The following is a 20,156-nucleotide window of genomic DNA, read 5'->3' as shown; positions in this document are numbered from 1 at the left end:
AAGAAAATCTATGTGATTCATGCCCTTGAAGTAAACAAAACATGTTTGGGGGCTTAATGATGGTGGGTAGTAGTCTGTATTTCGAGTGTTTAATGAGAAATTATTCATCTACACTGGTTTGTCATGAGAGTTTCCTATGTATTCTTCTTCCCAGCGTTAGCACAGGAGGATCATGGGCCGAAGAACCCGTCACGTCCCCTGATGCTTACAATGAATTTCCTCCTTAATGACTGTGTTGTCGAGATGAAATGTGTCATATAACAAGACTATTCATGTTGCTTCTATATTTTATGAGGTGTGTTGGTTGGTTGGCTGATGGAAGAGAAGCTTTGAATTATTTATTTTGACCACTATTAAGGTCAAGCACCATTTAAGGTGAGCAGGCTTTGCTTTGTGCGCTATTGCTGTATATGAGCAGAATGGTGTTGTCCCCTGTGTTATACAGTACCGACAAGGAAAGAAGCAAATACTTTGCATTCTCATCAAGTTGCCTATGTACATTAGGTGAAAATTGGTCCAAAAGTGGAGTATTACATGTATGGGGATTGAAAGGCAGAATTAGGATATTAGATGTCAACATGCCAATGCTTTTTTCCTCTAGGAGATACACTATATTGTCAGAGGGGTCTGGCAGCAACATATTCCCCTCTCCATTGGAATAAACATCCATGCTCAGCCCAGCTGAGATTCTTTAAAGGGGATATCCTCTCTAAAACAATATTCTAAAGTATTCCCCTTTCCAATACCACCCTATCACTAACATACATGTATAAACTATCTTGCAGCCTTTTCCTGTTTTTTTTCTCTCTCATATTTACCCACTCTGGATGTCTAAATTCATCTCCTTTGTGTCCACTCTGACAAAACACTTCTCCCTCTTCCCCCCTCCCTTTGTAAAAACAGGACATGCGATCCCCTCTCTGGGGTGACATCATCTGCATCATCTCCATGCACCTGTGCTGCTACCATAGACTTACATGTGTCCCTGAGCCTAGGTTTCTGTAATGTAGAACTTTATAGTTTTATCTCTGCTTGTTGTCAGTGAATGTAGGCATATGTACCTGTCTGTGTCACAGCTTTTTATATTGTGTTATGAATGTTCTTGGATTCTGGATGGAAATATAATGTTTTCATTCACAGTCAGCAAGTAGAGCTCTTAATCTAAACTACCCCCTCTTCCCCCCAGTAAACAGATGCTGGTTATGCAGCACATAGCTACACCATGCGCGCGTCAGCTCTGCTACATCATCAGCTAGTATAGAATACATACTGGGGTGATGTGATGCAAAATCAGTGAAAAAAAACTGTCCTGTGTTTACTGTGCAATAGTAATGAGAGCAGTGGGCAGGAAAGAAAGCTAAGGGGGCGAGTATGCAAATGGACCAATCAGGGAAATGCATGATGGGAAATGTAGTTTCCTGGATGGCGCCATCTTGGATATAGATAGTCTTTTAGAAAAACTTGTTACTCAGGAACGGCAGCAGCTAGAAAGACAGGAGACGGCTCAAAATACTCAGGGGGACTTAGTGAGTAACAACAGCTAGCATTTCCTGTTTTAGCTCTTAGGTGGATAACCCCTTTTAATTCCATTAGGATCTATTACAAATGTAATGGAAAAAGACCTGTCAAGCCAAATCCTCTAATCCCTTTGATCGGCTCTTCCTTTCTCCTTGTATTTGTAAGGCGTACTGGAGCGAAAAGAAAAAACATTGTTCAAATCAACTGGTATCAGAAAGTGACAAAGATGAATAATTTACTTCTATTAAAAAAATATCAAGTGTTCCAGTACTATCAGCTGCTGTATGTCATGCAGGAAATGGTGTATTCTTTCCAGCCTGACACCTGCTCTCTGCTGCCACCTCTGTCTATGTCAGGAACTGTCCAGGACAGGAGAGGTTTTCTATGGGGATTTGCTCTTGCTCTGGACAGAGGTGGCATACACCACTTCCTGCAAGGCATACAGCAGCTGATATGTACTGGTAGACTTAAGATTTTTTAATAGAAGTCATTTACAAATCAGTATCACTTTCTAATACCAATTGAATTTTTTTTTTTACTTGTTATACCGTCTAATACCTTAATCTAACACAAGAGCTAACAACCCGCACGTGAATGCGACATCTGACAGAGATCTTCGCACGCACTGCGCATTACGTAACGTCCCACACATTAAACATTAAATTGGCAGGATCAGCTGAAAATTAAAAGGCCTATTTACATTCAGTATTATGCAGTCAGCAGCCAAAAAATCTTTAAATGTTGAAAGGGCAGTATCAGCTGAAAATTAAATGGGTTATTTACATATAAATTTCTCGTAGGCAGTATCGGCGGTAAAGAGAACGTCTGCCCACCGCGCTCTCTCTGACAGTACCGCATGTATTAGCGTATGTGGATCTCAATGACATTTGATTGCTAAAGAAAAAAAAAAATACACTAAGCGCTTATTCTGATCTCCCTCTAATGTGATTTTCGGGACTTAGGGGAAGCATAGGGAATGCATTATATATGGAGAAGACACTTACAATTACGCGGTGGTATTATATGGTGTAGATAGCGGCATACCCTAGGGACAAGTATCAATAATGGAGATCTTATGAGCAGGAACATTACTTTAGACTTCACTCCCGTCTGTTGTCTTTCTCCATATATTTTCTTAGAACGTCACATGACGCTTGCAGGGTATAGAACGGACTCTTTATGTGTCTTCCCTATCATAGTAAGGAGTAGCGTACGGCTCTCGTGAGTACTGCAGATGATAGAACTATGACCCTTTATAATGACTGAATGGGAAAATCTTCAGTCTATTGGCAGGTGAACCAAACGGAGGCGCCATTAAAACCTAACTACGGTTCACTTTACGAGTGCAAGCTCCCCGGCGTCCTAAATCCATATAATAGAACAGAACACAGCGGCTCGTGTGCAGTGTGCTTATGGTTTTATGTGATCTGTATAGCTACTTATTGTGTAGGCCCATATATCCTAGTAGGGTATCCATATAAACTGATACCGTGCAGCTATTGGACGTCGTGTGCGGGCATGATCGGGACTTAGCTCTGCCCCTCAATGTCTCGAAAAGGGGGTTAAATGGGGAGGGTGGGGTTTGAGAAAAAGTTTTAGTGTCTTCGACCCCCCAGATAATCCCTTTAACTACTTTAATTTAACTACGAGAAACTCAACAGCAAGCATGACGTTAAAGGGGTACTCCGACGATATTTTTTTTTTCTTTCAAATTTGTAATTAACTAAAATTTTTAAATCTGAAGACTTCCCATACTTATCAGCTGCTGTATGCCCTGCAGAAAGTGATGTATTGTTTTCAGTCTGACACAGTGCTGTCTGCTGCAGGAACTGTCCAAGGCTATGCTCATACTATGAGACCGGTCATTCCGTGACGTCAGTACCGGCCGGATGATCTTTGCAGCCACAGAGTTCTGATGTCGGCACAACCGTACACACCCGCCTCAGAACTCCCCATTGCACACTATGGAGCGAGCGGCCGCACTGACAGGGTTTTCTGCGGCCGCTATTCACTGAATAGTGGCCGCAGAAAACTGACATGTCAGTTTCTCGTGGCGTCGCTAGGGATCCCGGCCGGAGTGTATACTATGTGTATACACTCCGGCCGCGATCCCATAGACGTCAATGTAAAGTATATTTTCGTATAAATCAAGTCCGTTGTTGTAATCGGCAACAACGGCCCTAATTAGTTTTTGACATGGACAGAGGTGGCAGCAGAGAGCACTGTGTCAGACTGGGAAGAATATACCACTTCCTGCAGGGCATACAGCAGCTAATAAGCATGGGAAGACTTGAGATTTTTAAATAGAAGTAAATTACACATCTATATAACTTTCTGAAACCAGTTGATTTGAAAGAAAAAGATTTTCGTCTGAGTACCCCTTGAAACAGTAACACACCACCTCCACTATACAGAAAACTGAGCCAGCTGATCCCGTCCCCGTTCACTGTGATGTCTGACTACCTGTATGTTTGGTGACCGATGACCCGTCTCAATTTGCCCCATAAACCCCTTTAGGTCTTTCTAATAACCCACTAGTAATTGCATACCATGAAATGAATAACCTCGGCTCTTCACCTGCAATGTAATAACCTCATTCACAGAAGAAAGCTGCTCTTAGATGACAGTGGGTCTTCATTGCACATATGGCACGTCCACCGCAGCAAAGTGGCGTCTCGTGGACTAAAATATAGGGTTTATTGCATGGAGAAGGCTTAATGCTCACACCGTACAATTAACTCCGCGTCACAACTCAATCCAAACCACCTGGGACAGCGGGAACGACTGTGATCCAGCTGCTGGAAGGAAACACGTGTATACCTCTATGTATGCGCATTTGTGTATGTTGCGTCTCTCCATCTTTGGAGTATTTTAGTATTGCAGACTTTATATATAACACCATAATTGCCCGATTCCCTGTAAATACATGGGCAGCTACAACATTACACATCTGTGCGACTTATGGAACGCGGTTAGCGGTGACTATAATGACGGCGGTGATACAATTTACCGAGCGCTATAATATTCTGCAGAAACATAGAATCCTGACAGCAGGTAAAGATTGATCAGTGCATCCAGCCTGCACGTTATTTATTAATGACTTTGTCTGGCAGAGGTTGATTCTGTCACTCCGGCTACGTTGGTCAAGGTCCAGCAATTCAGCTTCGGAGCCAGAGCGCTGTGGGCCCTTGTTACTGATGCCACAATCCTATAGGGCAATACACAAACCATCTTATAAACACATTTTTATTTCAATCTGCCAGGTAATGAGCTTTATGATTGTGAAATTACATTATCATGTAAGAGGATATTATACTACATCAACTGCAAAGAGTATGGGCAGCTTAGGCTTAAAGGGGACCAGTCATGTGAAACAGACAAGATGATTTGAATGGAACGTGTTACAGAGGAGTAAGAGCGGAACAGATTAACATATAGGTTGGGGTAAGAATATTCAGAACAAAGTATCATATAATCATTTAAATCCCTCCCAATTTTAGGGTTTGGAGTCCAGGGGGTGGAGTTAAAGGGGTTTTCTGGGATAAAATGATATTTTACTATGCTGCTGGGCCTATCGGGGAGACGTCACCGATCCACCGCAGTTGCTGTGTCCCTTATTTCAAATCGTACGGTGACACGTCGTTCCCGCCAGAAATAGAAGCTCAGTTTAGCCAGTATAGAGTCTATACTGAGCTTCCATTTCTAGTGGGAATGGCGTGTCACCAGATGTTTCGAAATCGGGTGCAGCTCGGTACCCAGCATCAGTGGTGGAGCGGGGCAGGTAAGTATATATCCCTGACATTTCCCCTGAGGGCCAGCAGCATAGTAAAATATCATTTTATCCTGGAAAACTCCTTAAACTCCACCCCTGCACTGCAAACCCTAAAATGAGGAGGGAGTTCGATAAGTATATTACATTTTGTATACCATTGGTGGTAGCGGAGAGTGGGCATCCCGGTACTCGGCAGCAGCTGTGGTGCAGGACAGGTAAGTATATGTTTCTGAAGTTTGAATCCATATGGGGCCCCTGGATTGATGCTCCTGGCATCCCCTCTAGCCTCCTCCGGAGGTCCCCTATGGAGGCCTTTCTTCTGCTTGCAGACCATAATGCGAATCTGTCTAGGGGCCACGGTAATACTGCTTAAGACTACCTGATCCTTCTATGCTTGCCTCCTCTCCCTCCCCTTTCACCTAACTTCTCTCCCCTTTCTTGTCCCCTGGACCCCTAGGGGAATGTGACATCCATCCCTCGGTGTCTTTCCATGTGTTGCTATGTGCTGGACTTTTTTTCAAATTTTATTTTCATTTGTCTGCAAAGACTTGAACACGGTTGGGGGATGAATTCCTCTGATACGCTGCCACATTCTGTATTCAATGACTTGTATTGTATATGCGACCTTGTTTAAGTAATGTTAACCGCTACCTCACTAATTATGTAGTTCATATGGTACTCTGTGTTTTGGGCAGTTGGTTTTTTAAGAGAGGAGGGTGGGATATGCGGGGTGGGAGGGGTAGGGTGAAAACAAAAGCACTTTTTGTGTTTGTAAAAACTTTTCTCAATAAAAAAGATCTGATTAAAAAAAAAAAAGTATATGTTCCTGACATCTCCACTGCTGCCCCAGCAACATAGTAACATATAATTTTATCCCAGACAACCCCTTCAACCCCATGGGTTATAGCTGGTAAGTACGGGTTGGAGTTAGCTATTAAACTGTTTAACAAGGGAGAGCGAAAGACTTTGTCCATTCGCAAGACAATCTGCACTGTCCATGCAAGGTAAAGGAAGGCTTCCCTCTCATCTGAGCAGCAGCAGCCTTTTGGTTGCTTAGTGTAACCCTGCCCTTGCTGTGCTGCTGTTTGTATGAACACAGTCCTGCCTCCTATGTCTAACCCCCTCTTTAGACTACAGCCTTGTCGTTAGCATCAGTTCATTGTTTAGTGTAACCTCTTCCTTGCTTTACTGCTGCTCTTTCTTTTATGTCTGCTCACATGGCGCCTTGCAAAGGCAGTGCATCAGTAACAACTTCTCCCCCCTCATCCCATATATAGTACTGTACTGTGTTAATTAGAGATGAGCGGACCGTCGGACTTTTGGTCCGACGGCATATTCTATGTCTGTCAGCGCAACTATGCGGCCGGGGTCAAAGGCATGCCGAGAGAGCAAACTGCTTTCGGACCAAAAGTCCGAGCAGTTCGCTCATCTCTAAGTGTTAATCTGTGCCAGCCTGTTCACTGCAATATCACCAATGCTATGCCATGACACAGCTGAGAGGGGAAGGTTCTGTGCTGTGATTGGACAGTTTATGGGAGGACGTAACTATGTGTGTACTACTGACAAACAGTCCAGCTCCTCTGGTCCTGCCATTTAAAATGGAGTATATAAGAAATATCCGTGCACAGTGGAGGCCAGTGAAAGACTTACAACTTTTTTTTCTTTGGGTGGTTTTCTTTCTTGAAGCACACCCTACCGTACCAAAGCTGCATCATAGGCGGGCTTCTCTTTTCTGAGTTTCCAATGTAGACGTCTGGTAAAGAATATCTCAACACAATACATCACTATACGCCATTTTGTTCTCTCCCGAGTTTTGGTTAATGAATAAATCTTGTCGACGTACCCAGTGTACCAGTTATAATTTTCTATTAAGTAAAAGGTTAGGCAATCCAAAAGGAATATGGAGGAGACAAGATACTTGACATGACTTTGTTCCTTTGTGTTCGCGAGCCGAGGAGATAAGACTCTCCAGTCATTAGACAATGCTATTGCACTTAGCAAATGACCCTGTAGCTTCATGCATAGAGTCATAATTATGTGCATGGTTTTATAAGGATTACTCAGTAAGGTAGAGAAGAAAATCAGGTCAGATGGTTACTAATGGCTGTCTTAGCTTCAATGGCCGTAGTCTACTTTAGATAATAGTACGAGGATGGTTTTCACGTATGATTCTTAGAAATTAGCTGCATCTCAAGTTGCTTGACCTATATTGTATAAAACTCACATTTTCTTTCTTAAGTCTATCTAGGACTGTGGCACATTTACAGCGACTATTAGGGTCACAAATGGAGCACCGCCACTTGATCTAAATGGCTTGGAAACCAAGAGCTTTGAAAAGTTCTGGAGTGCATTCAAGATACTATATGTTGTATTAGTTGGGAAATATAAAAGATGGTACACGAGCCAGCCTAAGCTAGACTAAAGGTCCCCATACACTCCTACCTACTCGAGAGAAGGGTCAGACATGTTGAATTTAAACTGCCTGACCCTCTTGTTTACCGAAAGAGCTGTATGTCTATGGCTTTCCTCCCTTCTTCCCGTTCACGAAGACCGAACCTAATGCTCATGTGTTTGAAGTGAATGGAAGAGCTGTCAATTGAACGAGTCTCTGACCCTCAGCTATTGATGTATGGGCATGTAGCCTTATTGTAGAGATTAAAGGGGTTATCCAGGCTTAGAAAAACATGGCCACTTTCTTCCAGAATCAGCACCACTCTTGTCCTTGGTTTTGCAGGTCAGTTCCATTGAATTGAGTATGTGATAGCGTTCTTCTGGAGGGGATGCGTAAAAGACTGGTACTCTGCATTGTATCAACAAGGGGCAAGAACCTATAAGGTCCCCATACACTCTTCCTACTTTTGTTATCCGAAAAGGTTGTTTGCGGGTTTGCCATCGTGATAGGGTGTATGGAGCTCTCTTGACACTCCACCAACAAATAATGTTGGTAGAGATAGGAGTCGGGTGTGATGGAAAATCCCTGCCCAACCCCTTTGTTCTTCTCAGCTCCCCAAAGAGAACACAGGAATGCCCAGCTGTGCCTAATTTGTGTATGGGAAGGACAGGGGGAGGACAGGAGAGATTACAGTCAGCAACTTTTAGACAGCTGTCTACAGATGGCTTTCTCTTCCTTCTGGAGGACTCTCTTCTGAAGGAGAGCTTGGCTGACCATATGAGACTAGCACAGCAGAATTATGTTGGACAGCTGTATCCAGGGTAATGGAAGATGATGTCTTTATAAACAGACCCTCAATAGTAAATGTATTGCATAGTTTTGTAAATTAAAATCACTGAAGCGCAACACAATATGAAACGTATTTGCTGTAGCGATATTAATGGGTTCAGGCGGAATGTAAATATCTTGTGTAGATTACAGAGCACTGGGTGTGATCTCATTTCCTGATCTATTATTTTCTATTATATGACTGATACTGGGTTACATTGTGCGTTTCCATATATTTCTTCCATTTATGTGGATCTGGCATAGTGTGGATACACAAGCAGTGCTGGAGCATCTCTTCCCTCTTACAGCTGTAGTTTCGGAGCTCACAATTAGAGATGATTAAACATCGGGAATTTTCAAGTTCGATCGAACTCGAACCTTCCTTATTTGACTCCCGCTGCCTTCCCGTTCTGTGGGGAAGGTGGAGACAGCCCGGGTACCACCTGGAAAACAGGGATACAGCCTGGGTAATAAGCTGTATCCCTGTTTTTTCAGGCGGTACTCGGGCTGTCTCCACCTTCCCCACGGAACAGGAAGGCAGCGGGAGTTAAATGACCAAGGTACGAGTTCAATCGAACTTGAAAATTCCTGATGTTCGATCATCTCTACTCACAATCGAAAGGAATTTCCTAAGGTTTTGATAGGTCATGATAGGTACATGGCAGAGCGCTTTCCTCCCGGGCTCTGAAAAAAAAACTACACTATAAAGGCCCTATTCCACGGGTCGTTTAGAGGAGCAATATCGTTCGTATTCGGCCGATATCGGCCGCTACGAACGATATTCTTCCCGTGGAATAGAGTGCAACGATCAGCCGACATCGTTCATGTCGGCTGATCGTTGCAGTAGCTTGTTTTTCAACATGTTGAAAAACAAGCGACTGATATAGCAGCGATCTGCTGCCGTCGCTCCGTTGAATAGGAGCATCAGCAGCAGACGCTGCTATATCCTATGGGCTGCCCGGACGATCAGCGATCCCCCGGGCAGCCCCCCCAGCAGCTCCCCGCCGCCCCTCCCGCACTCACCCGCTCGCTGACGCCGCGTTGAATAGCGGCGGCAGCGAGCGGGGAACGAGGAGCAAACGAGCGCTAATAGCGCTCGTTTGCTCCTCCAAACGACTCGTGTAATAGGGGCATTAGCCTATGGAGCCAGTCTCCTGCAATAAAATGGATTGAGCATCGAGCCGGGGAGTGAAGCTCTCTGCTGCACTCTTCACCTGGCTATATGTGGGAAATTAACGTAGTCTTATAACTGATACTCTGACTGATCAAAACATGTCTGTGAAATTGCAGAGAATCCGACAGCATCTAGTTGATTTCAAAAAGTCTTCAAAAATTTATACTTTTGACTTTCAATGTTTCTTTGTCAAGCATGGGGGTTGAAACATTGCTATTTACTTAGTTGCTTAAGAAATTTTGAAGACTTTTGGAAACCATCTGGATGCTGTTGGATTTTTTGGAATATCGTTTACTGTCCACCAATGGGATTGGTGGCACTCTGTATCCCCCAACTATCTGTCATCTGGATTTTATATAGATACTGTTGGAAATTTTGACATGTAATTGAGATTTTTTTTAATGGTCAGGATATGGGTACTGAGACCCCCACTGATCACTAGAATGAATAGAAGAAGTGCTTCGCTAAGCGTTTCTCTTCTCATCTCACTGTTCACTGCTGGAGATAGATCGTATAGTAAGGGCCCTATTACACAGAGCGATAATCTACTGAATCAGGCCAATCACTGCCTGAGACGAGAAGTACCGTGGTCAATGATTGCCTGAGCAGCCTGTCACTTCAGAGACACTGCTGCTGGCAGTGGTGAGTAGAAAGACTCCGGGGAGCGTGGACAGGTATGTATAAACTTTATTATTTTACACTAAGGGCAAGGCTTGCATGGACATTGCTAACTATATATTTATAGTGTCCTACCACAAGTGTTGCTATTAGTTACACCCTTTGTAAAAGTCTGTACTTATTGTTAGTCAGTGGTGATGAAGGTAGTGATAAAGATGTCGCTGTATTAGATGTGTGTATTCAGATGCTGCACAGCTGAAGTGTGTAAAGGATCATTGTTTATTTGTGTGTCACACGGATCTGTGAACCTATGGGTATTTTTCTTCTTCTGTCCTATCCCCTCTCTCTTTACTTCTTCTATTGTACTTACAGTGCACTTTAGAGTAAGGAAGACACGTGGGAGACAGGAAATGTAGGTCAGTCTTTGTCAGAACCCCGTTTGGGTAGGAAGCAAAACAAGACACCACTAATAGTTTCTCCTCAGTTTACTCTACACAATACTATGCAGTGTTAAAGCCCTTACGGGAGAGGACAAGTCAGAGACAACCTCAACCCACGCCGTGGACTAGGAGAGTCACAGAGCAGAACAGTATCCACAGACAGCATCAAGCTAGGAACTGATCCGGATAGAGCAAAGTTGCTAAGAGCCTAGGAACTCTATCTCGCAGCGCGGTTGTCAGCAGGGAACCCTCAGCATTCTGCTCATCTCAGGTAACAAGGTCTGGGCCTTGTGTCACCCTCAGAACGGTTCAGCCGACACTGGTGGTGAGATGGTACCTTCTATTTGCTCAAATAGTTTGCTAAAAACCTCTAACAACAACAAAAAGTTATTTAAAATAGGTTTTTTTCTTGAGGTAGTCCTGACACTTGCAGGTTGCTACAGCATTTTTTCTGTTTTTGTCTGCATGTTAGCCACGGCAGCGTGCAAACTGCTCAGTGTGAACAAGTGTTAGTGAAGTGTTGGCTATTTTTTTGCTTTTTACATCTCAATGCTAGTCAACTTTTTTTTTCCAATGACAGTGACACTTTAAGGCCTTATGCACACGTTCAGTATTTTTTTCTGGTCCTGAAACAACCCGTGAGAAATTGCGGATTGGACATCCGTATTCCATTCGTATTCCATCCGTTGCTGGACCAGACTTCAACTGAGCAGTGAATGAATGGCAGACCCCCTCTGCAGACCCCCTCTGCGGCTGCATCAGACCCCCTCCTGCGGCTGCATCAGACCCCCTCCTGCGGCTGCATCAGACCCCCTCCTGCGGCGGCATCAGACCCCCTCCTGCGGCGGCATCAGACCCCCTCCTGCGGCTGCATCAGACCCCCTTCTGCGGCTGCATCAGACCCCCTCCTGCGGCTGCATCAGACCCCCTCCTGCGGCGGCATCAGACCCCCTCCTGCGGCGGCATCAGACCCCCTCCTGCGGCGGCATCAGACCCCCTCTGCGGCATCATCAGACCCCTCCTGCGGTAAGGATGCGATCTCCTATGCGATCCTCCTGTGCCGTTCTGCCTTCAGTGCTCTTAATTGATTCATTGATACTTTCCTAACCACATAGTAAACACCAATTTATTGAGCTAATTGGTAATGATGATTGGCAGCTGGGCTACAAAGGTACAAGTACCAATTACCTCAATAAATTGGGGTGTTGATTGTAAACACCCCAATTTATTGAGGTAATTGGTACTTGTACCTTTGTAGCCCAGCTGCCAATCATCATTACCAATTAGCTCAATAAATTGGTGTTTACTATGTGGTTAGGAAAGTATCAATGAATCAATTAAGAGCACTGAAGGCAGAACGGCACAGGAGGATCGCATAGGAGATCGCATCCTTACCGCAGGAGGGGTCTGATGATGCCGCAGGAGGGGGTCTGATGCCGCCGGAGGGGGTCTGATGCCGCAGAGGGGGTCTGATGCCGCCGGAGGGGGTCTGATGATGCAGGAGGGGGTCTGATGCCGCCGCAGAGGAGGTCTGATGATGCCGCAGGAGGGGGTCTGATGCCGCCGCAGAGGAGGTCTGATGATGCCGCAGGAGGGGGTCTGATGCAGCCGCAGGTTCAGACTGAGGAATTCTCGCGGAAAATGTCCGCGGAATTCCGTCAGCTGTCCGCCCGGAGATCTGGAGAACTATAGATCCCAGCACTTCTATATACTGCTGTGCACAATAGGAGCATGAGTTATCCATATTTTTCTACGGAAATACGGATGCCAAACATGTTGCAATCCGCAAACAATCCGTAGACAATTGATGTCAATGAGAGCATCCGTGAAAAAATCTGGGTCCGCACCCGGTCCGCACTAGGACATGTCCTTTTTTTTTTACGGATTGATTTTCATCCATTTCTGCTACTGATCGTGTGAATAGCTCAATAGACTTCAATGTGCACTAACTCGGATACGGAAATACGGATCCGTAAATTACGGAACGTGTGAATAAGGCCTAAGTTCGGATATAAACTATCCAAGTATTATTTTAGAATTTATAACTTTGCTACCTGTTGATCTATATAGTCTGTAGCCTACTTTATGGAATACCAGTTCATAAAAGTAGAAATTTTTATCACTGGGGACCACAGCTAACCTCGAGCGAACCTTTACGAGACTACACCATTGCGAAAATTCATATTCAACACTATAACTATTACCGATGTAGAAAAAGCTCCAGACAACATGAAAGAGGGAATTAGGGCCTTACAGAAAATTGTTTGCAAGCAACGTCCCTGGCCCCGGCAACCCAACAAACAGACATTACCTGCAATCTAGCTGACTGTCAGACAAACATGTTTAAATTGAATTTGTATAGGAAAATGTGTCTTCAATGGAGAGAGGATTTAAAGGTGCACTTGATTGCGATGCAAATTCACTAAGTAAATTTCCAGGCTTTGATGAAGAGGGGAGACGGCAACAAAAATCCATGAAATTGAAATGGAATATATGATGCGAATGTTCTCTGGTGCTTTCATGACTAGACCTCTATTACTCCTAGCAGCGTGATTACCCTGAGGGATAACATGTCTCAGGTTCTCTCTCCAACCTCATCTCGTGAGTGTGATCTCTCAGTGTTTGATTCACCTACTTATCCCCCTCAGGCTTTTGTCTGTGTTTGCTCTCCCCTAGGCTTTGACTTCTCCCTTGCGGAGACCCTCAGACACCGTGTCCTCCTTGCACTCTCCCCTCGGGCACTGTTTTGTGAGTTTACCCTTTACAAGAAGCCCCCCTCCCACCCCTCTCATATGAAGAACTGTCTTTGCCGCATGTCTCCTTACCTTCCCCACATAAAGTGGTTCTGTCCCTGTATATTCCTCCACCACAAAGAACTGATTCCACACCCAGCCACGCTTCACCCGTCCAGACACCTCCAACGACAATCCAGTCTCCATGGAAACCATTCCCAAGAGCTTCGGGCTGCAGAAAATCAGCACCACAGTCCAGGCAAAGCCTTGTGCAGCCATCCCAAGTCCACAGGATCCTTGGGGCCTCACATCACGCAGGGGGGATAGGTATACCAGGTGTCATGGCCGCACAGGAGAACATTATTCTCCTTTCGAGTTTGTAGACGTTCTTTCAAGACATTGCCCAAGTACGAGAAACCACTGGCTGCTATGAAAAGTCAACAGTATCCCAGGTTGGATTAGGATGAACCTACGCGTAAAGTAATGGACTCTCTTAGAAGTTGGGTCGCTGTACAGGATTAACCTACACGTAAAGTAATGGACTCTCTTAGAAGTTGGGTCGCTGTACAGGATGAACCTACATGTAAAGTAATAGACTCTTTTAGAAGTTAGGTTGCTGTACAGGATGAGCCTACTTGTAAAGTAATGGACTCTCTTAGAAGTTGGGTCGCTGTACAGGATGAGCCTACGTGTAAAGTAATGGACTCTCTTAGAAGAAATTGGGTCGCTGTACCGTCTTCCTTTGTATGCAGTGCTTTATAGTATGGCAATTGCTTTACAAGATGTATCAGGGTTGTGCATAGACTTTTGAAAGCTTCTATGAAGGTGCAAAGACTTTTCGAAAGAAGACACCATGCTGTTTTAGGAAAATTTTGTCTACACTTTCATTTCCTGCGGCACAGCGGAGCTATTCATTGTGCATTTGCACACAGTAGGCACGTATGATCTCTACTACGATAAACCAATGATAATGAACTTATGCAGGTACTGTAATGAACTTGCACTCCGAGCCGTCTTCTGCTATGGTGTAATGGACTCCAGGTTCTCTTTTGTACAGCTAAGCCCAGCTGTTCTTTAAAATAATGTTCCTCTATACAATACAGTGGCGGAATACGCTGTGCCGTACTGAAAGACACTCAGCTGGGATGTACAATACTTTGAGGTAATTAAGATATCTCAGGAAATCCAGATTGCATTAATATGATATGCACAGCTGTTTGCGAATATACCGTGTTGCAAAACAAACATACTGGATTCTATTGCCATCTACCATGATACAGACTGGTTTTATATGCTAAAATGCAACACACTGGGCTGGGTTACCCTATATAAAAATATAGCGCCATCTAGAAATCTATATCGGGTTATATTAGGGGTTGTACCGTAATCGTGCCGCATATACTTTATCTTCCGCATTGCAATTCAAAGCCATAACTGTAGTTGTAATGGGCATTGAAGTGAAGGATGTGATACTAGGAGTGGGGGGGGGATGCACCAAAAACCTTAAGAAAGTAATTGAACGATGGGAATATCCAGTGCACGGGCACATTTAATAGGAGCTGAAATGAGCTGACTTTCTCCAGGTCACGTTTTGAACTCTTAGTACAATGAACGGCGATATGACTTGTCGAGCTTGGCCTGTGTTGGTTTCAGCTGAGGCTTTACATTGAATCATCCAGATTGCTTCCCTGTAGCGTGGTCAGGACTGCGCCATGTGATGCATGTTGCCGGCTGGCCTCTTTATAGGGTAGGAGAGATCTATCTTGCTCCATAGGATAACAGCAGGGGGACCTGTCCTTGGTGCTGAAATTGCATAAAACGGCTCCGGTAGCAGATGAACATTCAGAGACCTGATGAGAGAAAGAAACAGAAATAGCCGTCAATGATATGAATTATTTGGGGTCAGTACATCAATACAAGCTACGCCACATCAGGTATAATTATCATGATGAGACTGTGTATGAAAAGTAAAGCATGCAGTTCTTGCATCTCCTCATGCTTGGAATAAATAAAGTTTAATAGAGTATAAAAGATAAAGCACCGAGATCGAAATGTCAGATTGCATCATATTTGGCAAGTAGTTATATATCAAGTAGTTATAGATAAATAATTACAGGTGAGGTCTGATTAGACACTGGGTTTTGCCACAAAAGGGGGTAAAAGTGCTTCCCCCCACTACCAATTTAAGGCTGGGTTCACACTACGTATATTTGAGGCTGTATAGCAACCAAAACAAGGAGTGGATTGAAAACACAGAAAGGATCTGTTCACATAATGTTGAAATTGAGTGGATGGCCGTCATTTAATGGAAAATATTTGCTGTTATTTTAAAACAATGGCTGTTGTATTGAAATAATGGCCGTTATTTACTGTTATATGGCGGCCATCCACTCAATTTCAACATTGTGTGAACAGATCCTTTCTGTGTTTGCAATCCACTCCTGGTTTTGGTTGCTAGGAGGACCTGACATGAGGACCAAATACTGCCTGAAATATACGTAGTGTGAACCCTGCCTAAAGGAGAAGTCCGGCGTTTTCTAAAACTCTGCTTCCTGCAAGGGCAGGGGGGAAACTGATCACAATTACTAACTTACCTCTCCTCGTGCCACTTGATGAGTGGCAAGACTGGAAAATGGGACTCCCGCCGGTCTCCGAGATCTCAGGCCCGGCTGATAGACTTGCCTCTTAGCAAGTTAGTGACTGGGTTGGGATGATCCAGTCACTGACTGGCTGAGCGTCCAGTTCAGCAATTGGGGCAGGCCTTTCCCCCTGGGTCATGACGTCATCACAACCTGTGGGAAAATGACTTCTGGCGGGGGTCCTGCAGGCGCTGAGGCTGCTCATTGTGAGCACAGGGTGAGGTAAGTTAGTAATTGTGATCAATTTCCCCCTTGCCCCTGCAAGATGCCAGGTTTTAGAAAACGCCGGACTTCTCCTTTAAATGGTGGTCAGAGAACCCCTTTTGGGTAGTGTCTCTGTTGGTGAGAGATCATAGACTGGTAGATATTCCTTTATGATGTACTCATAGACATTCTGCCCATTTGACATTACAGAGATTCACATAAAGCGATCAGGCCCTGTATGACCAAGAGCGACCACAGTAGGTTTCGTTGCCCACCATGTTTCCCACCGTTTCCTTGTCCACCATGCAGAGACAGACGGCCCCTTGGAGTATGCAGACATCATACTGAGTGCGTGGCACACTGCCCCCTGCTGGTGTAATGATGTAGGGTGCCAGCACCCCCGTAGTGATCACTAACAGCTCAGTAATATACAGAGTGGTCCAAAATTAGGTGGACAGTATGAATAATAGGGTTATGAAGGGGGAGATTTATCAAACATGGTGTAAAGTGAAACTGGCTCAGTTGCCCCTAGCAACCAATCAGATTCCACCTTTCATTCCTCACAGACTCTTTGGAAAATGAAAGGTGGAATCTGATTGGTTGCTAGGGGCAACTGAACCAGTTTTACTTTACACCATGTTTGATAAATCTTCCCCTTTTATAACCTTATTATCCATACTGTCCACCTACTTTTGGACCACCCTGTATATACAGGACATCCTGCAGCCACATATATTGTCTCTCATGGCTTCCAGCTGCAGGTTTCCCAGCAATGTCTCCACCATACTGTAACACTGGCTTGTCAAGTTACCAGATTTATCACCAATCGAGCATTTATGGGACCAGCTGAGACACCAGCTTCTCCAACCTTAAAGGGCCCATCTGCGGGCAATGTGCAGAATGTCAACATATATAACCTATATCCTCCATGCCTGTCCATAACTCATCTTGTATCCAAGTTAGAGGAACCAATCAGGGTACTAGAGCCTTGTTTTAGTTGTCCAACTTTCTACAGTATCTACTTTCTATCTAATACTTTAATCACTTTTTTTCTCAAATTTTTCTCTACTTTTTCCTCAACCCATACTAGAGTAAGACTAGATGCTGATGTTATACCACATTGGTTCTATGCCGTAGCCTTTATGGCTCCTGCTTTGTGGACCATAGAGAATGTATTAAGTGGGTGACTAACCTAAGCTGGAGCAGTATGATGCTCTAATGTATAAGTGATAGAAAAGGCAATAGACGAGAGCTGAGCTTCCCTGTCCCGTAGAGTCAACCACAACCGGAATGAAAGACCTAACTCCGTTTTCATTATAAAAGGTCTTCTTTTCTACGGTATATATTCTCCTAGGAATATAGGGGCGATGAAGATAGACACAATAGCCTCCCCTGTCTAGAATATGTTATAACATTTGATCACTGTGTCTGGTGTTGCAGCAGAGTTCCATTGAAGTGAATAGAACTTAATTGTAATACCCCATAAAACCTAAGGACAGGGGTGGCGCAATTTTTGCAAGAAAGTAGCTGTTTTTTTTTTTTTATTATTCTAGATAACCCTTTTACTGAGGAGAGTCCTCAGGTATATGCATCATTGAGAACTGAGCAATGGTGTCTGCCCCCAAGAGAGTCCATAGTCCTACTGTATAGAGTTCTCTGAATTTAAGCACTCTTACCATTGCAGGTCCTTTTTAAGGGTGCGTTCACACCTACAGGATCCGCAGCAGATCAGCAGCAGATTTGATGGTGCAGATTTGATGTTGTGTTCAGTTATTTAAGTGAAATCTGCTGCGGATCTGCTGCGGATCCGCAGCAGAAAATCAGCTGCAGATCCGGTAAGTGTGAACATACCCTAAAGGGGTATTCCCATCTGGAGTATCTATATCCTATTGAGAGTATGCACAGGATAACAGATCACAGGTGTCCAACTGCTGCATTCTCTAGAATAGGGACACCAAAATCCCACCAGAATAGAGCTGCTGGTCTGGTGTGCCTGCCGCAGCTCCATTCCTTCTCTATGGAGTCGTTGAAGTGAGCTAGAAGCAGGTGTCTTCAGAGGCTCCATGGAGAATGAATGGAGCTGCAGCACACGCATGTCTGACCGCTCTATTCTGCACGGTTTTTGGGGTTCCTGTTCTTGAGATTGTGGGAGGTCCGACTGCTGGATCTCTTAGTTAAAGGGAATGTACCATCAAGCTGGGGGTAAGGCACTGGAGGTGGGCCGACCCACCCCAGTGAAAGGAAACCCCCGCCTTTCTATGACACGGCTCCATTAGACTCAATCAAAATTTTGTTTTTCTAGATCAACTAATGTCAGAAAGTGCCATAGATTTGTGATTTACTTCTATTAAAAAATCTCTAATCTTCCAGTACCTATCAGCTGCTGTATGTCCTGCAAGAAGCGGTGTATTCTTTGAAGTCTGACACAGTGCTCTCTGCTGCCACCTCTACTGTCCAAATCCCAATAGAAAACCTCACCTGCTTTGGACAGTTCCTGACATGGACAGAGGTGGCAGCAGAGAGCACTGCGTCAGACTGGAGAGAATACACCACTTCCTGCAGGACATAGAGCAGCTGATAAGTACTGGAAGACTGTAGATTTTTTTTTATAGAAGTAAATTGCACATCTACATAACTTTCCGACACCAGGTGATTTCAAAAAAATGGTTTAATTAAAAAAATTTAAATAAAAAAATTAATAAAAATTAATTTAAAAAAATGTAATTAATAACTTGGTGACCTTATTTATTTATTACCCGTTAAGGTTTTCTGTATTTCCCCTTTTCATGATATTTGTATTACTTACTCTTGATAATATGACTGAAACACACTGTTTTATATGTAAAATTTTGAAAAATTTTCAATAAAAATTATTGATTTAAAAAAAAAACAAAAATAAAAAACCTGTTGACATGAGAGTAAAGGGAAACGGGAAAACCTCTTCTGCTCTCCAGGCGGGAAAAAATACACCACTTCCAGCAAGACATACAGCAGCTGGTTAGTACTGGAAGTCTGGAGATTTTTTAATAGAAGTAAATTACAAATCTCTGGCACTTTCTGACACCAGTTGATATGAATTTTTTTTCTCTCGCTGGAGTACCCCTTTAATTCTCAGGATCTCCTACACTCTGTGCATTCATAGCTTAGTATAATGAAGTAGCAGCTTGTCTGAACTTTCTCTATGGATAAGGTTACTTCTTCAAGGAGTTTTCCCTCATTATCCATCTAGCAGTAGCATCTTGAGTGCCGGCACCTGCTGTTCACTCCTGTCCTGTCTCTCCCACCAAGCCTGGGCTGATATCTTAGTGTAATTCCTATTAGCAGTGACCACAGCGGCTGGCGTGGCTCCAGGACTGGAGGGATTACAGCTTCCTCTAGGTGTCTCCTCTTCTATCCCTCTCTAAGCTGCTGCTGCTCTCTAGTTGAGAGGCGCCATGTCTGGCCGAGCTCTACTCTACATCATGTTGACAATAAAAATGACCTCCCAGTCCCTGTTTCACACAGGATCCTGTCAGAGCGACTGCGAGTCACTGATCAGGACAAATGGAATATATCCAGACCGTATCAATATTTATTTCATTCCACAAATGGCGATGACGTGAGGAGACACGGCCAAGGGAAAAAGGAGGAAAGATTGACGGACTCTCTATTGAACCAATGTTAATGCAATTCGTACAGATGGAAGCTCAAAGCCACACACCCCTAAAATACAGAGAAAGACACTTTCCTATTACACAGACACACACACACACACACCTAATATACAGAGAAAGACACTATCCTATTACACACACACCCGTAATATACAGAGAAAGACACTATCCTATTACACACACACC

The 20,156-nt window shown here is 44.0% G+C and overlaps 1 protein-coding gene across 7 annotated transcripts in view; it reads right to left on the bottom strand.

The window, feature by feature from the left end:
• CDH22 (cadherin 22) overlaps window positions 1-20,156 on the bottom strand; it is a 258,228-nt gene that overhangs the window by 87,845 nt on the left and 150,227 nt on the right. For 3 of the 7 annotated variants that reach the window (XM_069953917.1, XM_069953918.1, XM_069953919.1), the window contains exon 2: window positions 13,568-15,324. In XM_069953917.1, the coding sequence (XP_069810018.1) occupies window positions 13,568-13,753 (186 nt within the window). In that variant the 5' untranslated portion in view covers window positions 13,754-15,324. The other 4 variants (XM_069953920.1, XM_069953914.1, XM_069953916.1 and 1 more) reach the window with 4 other exon arrangements.

This window comes from Dendropsophus ebraccatus, chromosome 14 (genome assembly GCF_027789765.1).
Source record: "Dendropsophus ebraccatus isolate aDenEbr1 chromosome 14, aDenEbr1.pat, whole genome shotgun sequence".
Lineage (NCBI taxonomy): Eukaryota > Metazoa > Chordata > Amphibia > Anura > Hylidae > Dendropsophus > Dendropsophus ebraccatus.
Note: the sequence above shows the minus strand (reverse complement) of the source record. Positions and strands in the feature narration are given on the sequence as shown.